The sequence below is a fragment of the Artemia franciscana genome, chromosome 8 (genome assembly GCF_032884065.1).
Source record: "Artemia franciscana chromosome 8, ASM3288406v1, whole genome shotgun sequence".
Lineage (NCBI taxonomy): Eukaryota > Metazoa > Arthropoda > Branchiopoda > Anostraca > Artemiidae > Artemia > Artemia franciscana.
Window position 1 is genome coordinate 8,839,341 of NC_088870.1, and position 10,514 is coordinate 8,849,854.

A 10,514-nucleotide genomic window follows, 5' to 3' on the forward strand; every position below is an offset into this window, starting at 1 on the left:
AATCTGCACAATTTTGCCATAAGCGCAACAACTAAAATTTATATATATATATATATATATAAAAAAAAAAAAAAAAAAAAAAAAAAAAAAAAAAAAAAAAAAAAAAATAGGAATGAGTAGACATGACGAAAAGGACTGATGAAAAAACTGAGAAAATGAATTGGTGTTCGTTTAATTTTATATCCTGCAATCTAATTATTATCCTCTACAATCTAATGATTCATAGCAAAGCTAAATAGAGGGTTCCAAATATATTCATTCACAGATGTTTTATTTGGCAAAAAAAACTTGACTTTTTCTAATTAAACAACAACCAATGAAAAGACAGAATCAAACATACAGACCCTTTTTTAGTAGAGCAAAAACTAAACTACAAACTTAAAAGGCAGATCTGAAGGAGCCAGCAGCCTAGCCCAATTTTGATAATTTATTAGCGTGTCAAGTATAACATCGTATGAATTGGTATTAAGTTCTTGGTATTAAAGTTCAAACCAAGTCCTTTTTTCAAGGCGTTACAAAAAAGGAATCAACAAGATTAATACCATGACTATATAAACCATATTAATTTACATTCATGTAAATTATTTGTCCATTACCCATTTTTTTTGTTGAAATTTGAATAGAAATCAGACAAAATGATTGAATTTACGCACATCAGATTAAAACCAGCATCCAAGGGAAACTAGGCGTTCCTATTTAATGTATTCTATCAAATGATGTGGTTCTGTTTATGTAGATTCCATATAATCATAGAATTTCCAGCTGAAATTTTGAAATGATCAAATAGATGGTGTATAACATCAAATAAAGACAAATCTCAAATTGTGGACTTTTTTATAGTCAATTACTATTTAATGTTTTTCGTTCTTTTTTTACTTTACAATGATTTTTAAAATACTACATTTTATATTTTTTGAGAAACTAGGAATGAACAGAAATTAGAGCGAAAAATGAAGACAACATAAAACAAATATAAATCAGTAATAACAAAAATGGTGTGGCTGAAACTCCAAACCCCTTGAAGGCATTTCTCAGATCCCTATTGTAATCTTAGAAGACATCCTTATATGAGCTCACTTTCTCTCTTAGTTTAAATTTGCAGATTTAAATCTTTAATCATGACTTTAAATACAAATATTGCTTTTCAGAGTTATTTTCAAGCCTTTTTTACATACACATCATCCTGGTACACATAAATAATTTTTTATCTACCTTCATCATTACCAGAAAGGGGCTCTGATTTCTCGGAACAAGGTTCAAGTTTACATGGCACTGAAATGCTGGGAACAGCATGCAAGAGATCATCTTCAAGCTTCGGAGCCACAGAAGAGTTTTCCGAGAGCTCTTCATTAAGGATATCAAATAGCACCTTATTGTAACTCGGTAAAGTATCTTCAACTTCAACAGAAAAAACAACGAATATACATATATATATATATATATATATATATATATATATATATATATATATATATATATATATATATATATATATATATATATATATATATATATATATATATATATATATATATATATATCAAAATAGTATACACATTTTACTAAAAGGCAAATAACACGAATAACGGTTACTGGAGGATCTCTTTTCTGTAGTTTTTATATATTTTTGGTTTAAGTTTGGACTTTATTTTTGTAAGTTTTGTTTTGACACAGATGCTCTGAAAGTACATTTGAACAACAGATAATCCGCAATCATGATAAAAAATGCTAGAAATACAAAAGGTGATTTTATTTTGCAGCTACATTTTATTTTGAAAAACAATACACTCGACGAATTTTTTTTATTAGAAATATATAAAAAAAAAACTCTAATGGTAATTTTGAAAACAGACACAAATTATATGCCAAATTATAGTTCGTAATATACTTAGCGGGATAATTTTTCTTCAGCGTGTAGGTTTACAAACGGAGCATTTTATATCCACATTTGGTACATTTCTATATGGATTTAATAAATAAAAAAAAAAACGGCTTTGGCTGTATTTCTATTGATACATTGGCTCTGGCCCCTCTTTAGTTGATGATCTTTGTCCACATGGGCCTGGTTTTCTTGGCGGTATGTTCATGCATTTCAATCCTTTTGACTCCAATTTTCAGTTTACTTTGAAGTTTGACGATTCAAGAAGCTTCCTTTCTTAAATGTCACAATTTTGAGGTAATATTAGAGGCAAAAGCATTTTTATTGCAGGATATTATCATTATTAATATTCCTAAACATGAATTCTCGATCTATAAAACACTCATTAACAATGATGGTTATTTGAATTTCTCATCAAACCAACCTCCTTCCATGACTCACATTCGTCTGAAATTGCAGGTTAAGATACAAAATCCACGAACAAAATCAAAATCAACCGTTCGTACAAAATCAACGAAAAACAACATCTGGTCTGTTACCCTCAAACAAATTCAGGAAAAATCTGACTTTTCTGATTTTAACAGTCATGAAATGAACAAAAAAAAAGAATCACTAATGCATCTTCTCCAAAAGAAAAATGACGTTCAATAAATCAGAAGACAATAATCACTAGCTTTTACTTTAGCTTCAGAGAGTGACCCTAGCAGTAATTCAGAAATGTTGCTTGGGTCACCCACTTCCATTCTCAGCATAATACCAGATCACAGCCCCCCCTTTTTTTCACTTACGTGCAAAGTTATAACCAAAACCTCAAAAACAAAAAAGACCAACTTCCATTAACATTATGAAAACGAGGGTTAAAATTGTTCCACGAACCACTACTTATTCTTTCACATAGTGTACGTAAGTTAGAAATTTTTCAAGTTTCTTTTGCAAAGCTTCAATTTCTTGGCCATTTGGTTGCTCCTCTTGAGTTGTTTTGATGCAGCATCTAGCATAGCCAGTGCTCGGCTTACTTTAATGAAGTCTTTATTATTAAAGGGGCTAGTGCCCCTTTTAATAGTCGAAAGTGACTGGAGGGCAACTAACCCTCCTCCAACGCCCACTATTTCCAACACGTCCAATCAAAATTTTGTGATAGCCATTTTGTTCAGTATTGTTAAAACGTCTGGAAATTATGTCTTTGAGGATGACAGCCCTCCACAGCCTTCAGGGCAATGGTCGTAAGTTACGCCCTGGGGGCATATAAGTTTATTTATATTATTTCCATATGTAATTCATATGGATTCGTGCAGATGGTCGTAATAGGTTTCTGTGAAATAACTAGTGATGAATTTGTTTGCGATGCTAATTCAGAGAAATAAATTGAAAAATGACCTTGTAAAACTAAATATTATTTCATATCTTCAATAGATTCCCGTGAAGAAATGCGGCATCTTCTTGTCGCTCCCATTTGGTGCTCCATAAAAGAGCAACAAAATTTCTGTAGTCTCTAATCACCACACAACACCACTTCTTCTATTGCCAAGAAGAGCATCAATTATTATTGATAGTGATAGTTCTTCACAGCCAGTATCTACATGGCAAATATCGCTCTCTATCAGTGATAGTTCTTCACAACCAGTATCTACATGGCAAATATCGCTCTCTATCAGTGAGAGTTCTTCTCAGCCAGTATCTACATGCAGATTTAGCATCAAAGACGACTTTTCCATTTTTCCGCAGGAGTCCACAACGCTAGATGTCAGCTGTTGCTTCTTGATTAACCTTCCTAATCAACATTATCACCTCACTGAACGGTTGTGGGCCCAAAAGTTTTGGTTGAAATAAACCAGAACTACACACACTAGAACTGTGTGTTAGGCTACTATTTACTGGAGCAGGGATCGATCCTTGGGCTCTGTATTGCCAAGCAGAGCATCAATTATTATTGATAGTGAGAGTTCTTCACAGCCAGTATTTACATGAGAAATATCGCTCTCTATCAGTGAGACTTCTTCATAGCCAGTATCTACATGCAGATTTAGAATCAAAGACGACTTTTCCATTTTTCCGCAGGAGTCCACAACGCTAGATGTCAGCTGTTACTTCTTGATTAACCTTCCTAATCAACATTTTCACCTCACTGAACGGTTCTGGGCCCAAAAGTTTTGGTTGAAATAAACCAGAACTACACACACTAGAATTCATTCTCTCTACGATAAAAAGCAAAATGAAATTGTAAGGCAATATTAGAGTTATGAATTACGCAATTATAAAAATTTCCTTAAGTAAATTTCCTAAATTTCCTTAAAGGCTTCAAAGTAAAGCACTAACTTTACATACTCCCAAAGGAAAATATCAACAGAAACGAAGACGCAAATGGAAAAAGAAGAAACAGATAGAGAAGAAAGGAGGTATGGATGAAAATGCTTACAGGGAGAAATTTCCAAGCGCTAAGAAAGGACAGTATGTTATTCTTTTTTTTTTGTGACCGTGGCTCTGCGTTTTTTTGTGTGTGTGTGTGTCAAATATAGAACAGTTTACTATACAATTTAGTGAACACAATACGACCGGCTGGGCGAACAAACTTGTCAGCGGCTAGCTTTACATGCCTGTAACTTAAACATGACTATTTCCATAATTTTTCTATTATTACCCCCAAAATTTTCTATTGTTAATCTAAATATGCACTTTAGCACAAGGGCCACTGCTGAAACTAGTGGCTGTAAAGAAAAAATATGGCTTGAGAAAGAACAAGTGATTAATAGGACCGATGGACCATTTTTCTACTTAATTTATTGTTTTCTTGCATTTAGATTTCCACCCACTTTTTACCAGTAAAAACTACGATTTCAGGAACGTAGATCACAAAACAAAAACTGAATGAATAGAAAAAACAACTTAGATCTATTTTCTGGCTACAGTAGCATAAAAAAGAACCCCCAATGCAGAGCAGATGGTGGGATTAGTAGGGGTAATAGGAATAAAAGAACAATTCTCGCTCAAGTAGTGCTGCAACAATGCTTACTTTCTCTTAAAGGGACCAATTGGATCCCTCTATATGAATCTCGTAATACCATTCTAGGGATTGGACACTATATTTTTTGTAGTGCCTCAATGCAGAAAAAGCCAAAACATTAAATGTAATATTTCGCTGACTTAGTATTGTAATTAATTATCTTTCCTTTTACCACTATGAAAGAGAGAGAAACCTTACAAACAAATGGCTATATACTAAAATTCGGAAATTTTTATAATCAAATAAATGAGACAGAATGAACAGGAATTACAATGAAAGATGAAAACAAGCTTGAAACTAATATAAACTTAACATAATAAAGTTTCTGTTGCTGGTATACCCATAGAAGACAATCTTTGGATCTTTGGATTGACCAAAACTTATAAACCAGAAATCTTTAATCATGAATTTGAGTGCAAATTTAGATTAGGTCGGTTCTAATAGTTTATGCATTATTGTTACAATAATTGATCAGTGAGCACTAGATTTTTTATTGGTACCTTCATCATTAATTGAAGTGGAGTTCAATTCCTGGGTGTGAGGTTCAAGTTTACATGGTATTGATGCAGTACTGGAAAGAGTCTCCAAAGGATCACATTCACGTTTGGGAGGCAAAGAAGAATTTGGGATATCAAACAGTTCCTCAGTGTCATCTTCAACTTCTAAAACAGAACATAATTAGAAGAAAACAAAGAGATTTTGACTAAAATGTAGTCTATATGCCTTTCACTACAAAAAGTATAGCAGTGATTAAAAGATCTTTTTTTTATTCATTTTGATTATTATTTTTGTTAGTCTATGTCTCATCTAAATTCAATTCTTAGATATAGGTGGTTCAGTGAAAATATTTCAATTTCAAACTTCAAATATCTTCCAACATCAACTAACCAGATTACAAGAAAAATAAGAAAAAAAAGAGAAGATTCTTCTGAACACCTAAACTTTTATTATAAAAAATAATACATTTGGCAAAATCTTCAAAAGAATATCAAAGGCGTAATTTAACGTTAAAAAAGAATAAAAAATGTCTATTAGCTTTGTCCTTTAATTTAATTTAACATCATTCTTAGTTTTCTCAGAAAATTTCAATTTAATGCCCGTAGCTGTTCCTCAAACCAAAACAGACACACCCAAATAACCCCTTTTGAAAACATGGATGCACCTAGTGTCTGTTGATGCTGCAAACTCCCTCTCAACAATCTGACAGTTTCCATTTAATAGCCTGAGCAGTTCCTGGAATATTGCAGATACACCCTTTTGAGACCTGGATGTACATAGGGTCTTTTGGTTTAATTTAAAAAGCCCCTCAAAATTCCGTAAAATTTTCAACTTAACAGATATAGTCACTGTGAGACACTGCCGATAAGCTATTTTGACAACCAGAATGCGCTTTTGGATGCACTTTTTCTTTTGTTTTAGTTCAATATTAATAATAATACTAGTAGTAGAGGCAGTAGTTGCAGTAGTAGTGGTAGTAGTAGGCTATAGCAGCAATACCAATAAAATTAGTAATAGTAGTCACAGTCACAATTGGACTAACAGTGAAAGTAGTTGCAGGTGGTTACAGTTTCAATCGCAAGTAGTCGTAATCACATACTCTAGTAGTTGCAACCACAGTTATGAGTAGACTCAATCAGAAGTAATGGCAGTAGCAAGTAGTCCCATTTACAGTTGCAAGCATTCTAAGTCACAAATACTCACAGTTGCAGTCATAAGAAGTCACAATCACAAATTAGAAGTAGTTGTCAATCAAGTCCCAAAGATCCACAGTAGCAAGTAGTTGCAGTCTCAAGTAGGCAGATTGGCTAGTAGTTGCAGTCACAGCCACAAATAGGAACAGTCGCAAGTAGTCATGTTTATTATGGAACTTACAAACTGAAATAAAGCCAACAAAACTTGTATTTTCTTATGTAAGAGACAGGCGTAGAAGAACGAAAGTTCCTGGAAAGGGATCAAGACAGTGCCCTTTAATGCAACAAACTTTCAAAAAAACCTTGAAAAAAGGAGAAAAACTTAGAAACCCCAGTATTTATCAGTTTTGAACTATAAAACAACCAGTTTTACCCAGCTTCACTCCTGGGGGCCATACAAAACCATAAATGAGCATTCATTTTTATTTTTTTACTAAAGAACACTTAATAAGCAGAAGAAGAGAAAAACCGGAGAAAAAATTATCCACTAAAGAAAAACAGAAATGTTTATTCTATTATATAAAAGTAGATAACTTACCATTCTTAATAACAGGTACTTCAGAAAAGTTAACAACTTCAGCCATATTTGAAATTTCAGTCAAGTCCACAATAAAATCTCCCAACAGTCAATACCACATATCAAATTTGCAATATTATCAGCAATACTTGGATTTGATACCCTTGTTTTATCCAGGAGAGCACAAGCAAAAAGTTCCTATAAAATATACAAGCTATACTTGCTACTTTCAAGCACAGCACAACAAACTTTAAATCAATAAAAGAAAAATATATGTTCAACTGCTTCAGCAGTTCATGTCTTAGAATCTTTACCCTTTTTCCTTCCTTCTTTTCAAACAGTTTGTGGTAACGAACTGTAGCAAGGAGCGACCCGGCTCAATAGTAACCAAAAGTCTAAAAAATGGAATTTCGATACCAATAGTTACATCAAAAGAATCTCATTTTAATGCTGATTTTAAATATATAAGTTTGAAGTTGAAGTCCAAGAGTAAATAAGAAATTTTGCCTTTTCAGAATTTGCTGTTGTGCCTTTCTTAAAAAGTGGATTGTTTGCATGCACTCTGACAGATGAAAATACTAAGCTTAAAAACCATTGCTGCCTTGGCAGACATGCAAAATAAATTTTATGAATGCTCATGTATTTTTCTTTCTTTCACCTACTTTTCTTAAATACTTTTTGAAGATGCTGACATAAAGAATAATATAACTGGTTGTGATAATTTTTCTCCTTTCACCATAATAGCTTTTACATTACTTGCTTTTGTAAAATGGGTTTAGGATGGAGGCATGAGTTAAGAGTAGTGTAACCTATAATGATATTTTTTTTTGGTAAAATTCTAGTGTAGCTACTTTTGGCTACCTTGGAAAAGGGTTAGGTTAGGAAAAGGAAACTTTCAGGGATGGTTCTACAGACTAAAGTAAGTCCTTGTAAGGTACTTTGAAGTACCTACCTCTACTCCTTATACCTCTTGATGGCAGTGACCTCTGCAAGCTGTGAAAGTGAAACTGTGCAAAACAGATTCTCTGCTTAAATTAATTACAAGAAATCTGTTTTCAGCTTCATAACTTTGCTTGATCCTAATTAATGAGGATTCAAAGATCTGAAAATACAGTTCCTAAATTTAGAATAAACCCATTGATATAGCTTAAAATTCTACTCAAATAACAGGGATTGCATTTTCACAACTAAAGCCAAAGAAAAAAAGACTGCTAACTAAAAATTAAGGGAAAATATTGTTTTGTCAAAATTTCAGTTGTTTACCTGTCAAGCAGGCAAATTTATAAGAATTAGAAATCAAAAGAGGATTATCATGGAAGCTTGGCAATACCTTTCCAGAGTATTTTTTTGGCCCTAGATTCATTACTGAAAGTTTCATGTTGCTAACCTAAGCCATTTCAATGATAGCAAAAAGTAGCCAAAGCAGAATTTTGCCCTTTTTTTTTAGTTTTTACTGTTTTGTGGGTGTACACCATTTCTTTGTTAAAATAGTCTGATGCATATTTTAGACTTTATATGTGACTACATATTCTCAACTTCTTCTCCTGAGAATTTTTTCCTTCTTTATAATTTTAAATGCCCAAGTTTATGGGGATGTACAGCAAAAAATACATTGAAATCAGGTACCCATTGAAATCAAACACTGAACATGTGAGACTAAGGTAGAAAACCTGTGTCTGGTTAGATGTAGAACTATTATGTTTTTACAGTGCTGTAGTTATTTCTTTACTTCAGAAGTCACATTTTCAACTTTTATAGGGGAAATAGTACACAAAGATTCTAATTGATGTTGATGTCTGGAAAACAAGATGGAAAAATAAAATGGAAATGGCTAGTAAAAAACACAAGGCCTACTATGATTGTGGCACTATTTGAAAGAAAATAATCATGTTAAAGGTAATAAAAACATTAAAATGAACCATTAAGATGGCCAGACTAAGGTCAATGGAATCAAATAGCCAGTCAACAATTCTCTAGTTCCTATATTGGCCATGCTATAAAGAACAGTTTGACTGTTAGCAGTACAGTTATTCAGTTAGATTACCCTTCAACTTAAGGACTTACTTAACAAGTTCTGATTCAAGCTCTACCTTGGAGCTAGATGGGCTACAGCCACATTTTAGCTGCCTTTTACTTTAAATGTGAATAGCCTATTCAACTAAGATTTTGCTGTCAAATTTAAATCCCTTTAAAACCCTAAAAGAGTATTGGTATTAATATTTGACATTAGTAATGATACTTATTACTGTATTATTTTCAAAATTTTCAGAAACAAGGCTCATTCTGTAGCATAGCCTAATTGCTTTTATAGACATGCATGTTTAAAAAATGTTTATGTAATATATTTAATAGAAAGCAAATGAAATCAATGTAATCAAACAGAACAAAAATTCATGTAGAATAAATAATATTAGCCATGCATTTAAGCTATGGGGAGCTGGCATAAAAGATTAGCCTCATAAGTATTTTTTTATAGGTTGGCATTAGCCAAGACTTATAGGTTGGCATTAGCCAAGACTTACGCCTACTTAAAAGGAAATGAAATTCTAGAAGCAGCACTCCAAATACTAAAATACTTATTGATAACATGCCTTCAAGATACCTTCCTGGGACATACTTTAGCCTGTAGACATATCCCTGAGTTTCATTTTCCTAGCTTAACCTCTTTCCAAGAGAGCCAAAAGTAATTACATTAGAACTTTACCCCTACTTTACCTTAAATATTCAGTTTAAACAGCAATCTCAACAAATCTATATTATATACTCTAATATAGGCATTGGCCTAATCATTCTTTTTTTTCAACTGGAAATTATAAGCTGGTTTAGACTACTGGGCCTATCTGATATGGTAACATTTATTAACTCACCATTATGACAGATGCCTTCCTAGGAACCAACCTTTCCAACTAGGCCTACCAAAAAAAAATTTCTTAAGATTCCTTATTAAGCTTAGTATAGTAGCCTTTGCAAGATGGGCCTATCCCACCAAAAACCCTTTAAATCCTATAGAATATGAATAAAGTTACTTACAGGTAGCTAAAGAGCTAAGATTACTTTTACTATTTATAGTTTCCTTGTCTTCTCTTCAGCCTAAACAATTTCACGTGTTTATCAATTTAAAAATGCACAGCATTGACGTCACCAGTTTTTTTGGGCTAGCAAGTGTATGTCCCTGGACAAGTAATCCTGAGCGTTCCAGGCAGTAATCCGACAAATCTCTGACGTCATGGGTATCTCATGAAATTTTTAATGCAACTTGTCTGAGATTACCATCACGGTCAATTCCTAAAGTGGTAAAATTGCCCAAATTGTTTTACAACAATTTTCACTACTAAAGTTAAAAAAAAAATTTTACGTTTTGCGGCTTACGCCATGACACGTGCATGGCCCGCTAACAATTTTTTGTTTTCGGTTATTTTAAACTTA

At 32.8% G+C, this 10,514-nt stretch overlaps 1 protein-coding gene across 7 annotated transcripts in view; it reads right to left on the reverse strand.

Moving 5' to 3' along the window:
- LOC136029943 (uncharacterized) overlaps nucleotides 1–10,241 on the reverse strand; it is a 45,812-nt gene extending 35,571 nt beyond the window's left edge. For 4 of the 7 annotated variants that reach the window (XM_065708485.1, XM_065708480.1, XM_065708481.1 and 1 more), the window contains exons 1-4: nucleotides 10,119–10,241; nucleotides 7,110–7,286; nucleotides 5,381–5,542; nucleotides 1,213–1,398 (exon numbers count right to left, since the gene is read on the reverse strand). In XM_065708485.1, coding sequence (XP_065564557.1) covers nucleotides 1,213–1,398; nucleotides 5,381–5,542; nucleotides 7,110–7,155 — 394 coding nt within the window. In that variant the 5' untranslated portion in view covers nucleotides 7,156–7,286; nucleotides 10,119–10,241. The remainder of the gene's footprint in view (nucleotides 1–1,212; nucleotides 1,399–5,380; nucleotides 5,543–7,109; nucleotides 7,287–10,118) is intronic. The other 3 variants (XM_065708484.1, XM_065708483.1, XM_065708479.1) reach the window with 2 other exon arrangements.
- Between the last annotated feature and the right edge of the window lie 273 nt (nucleotides 10,242–10,514).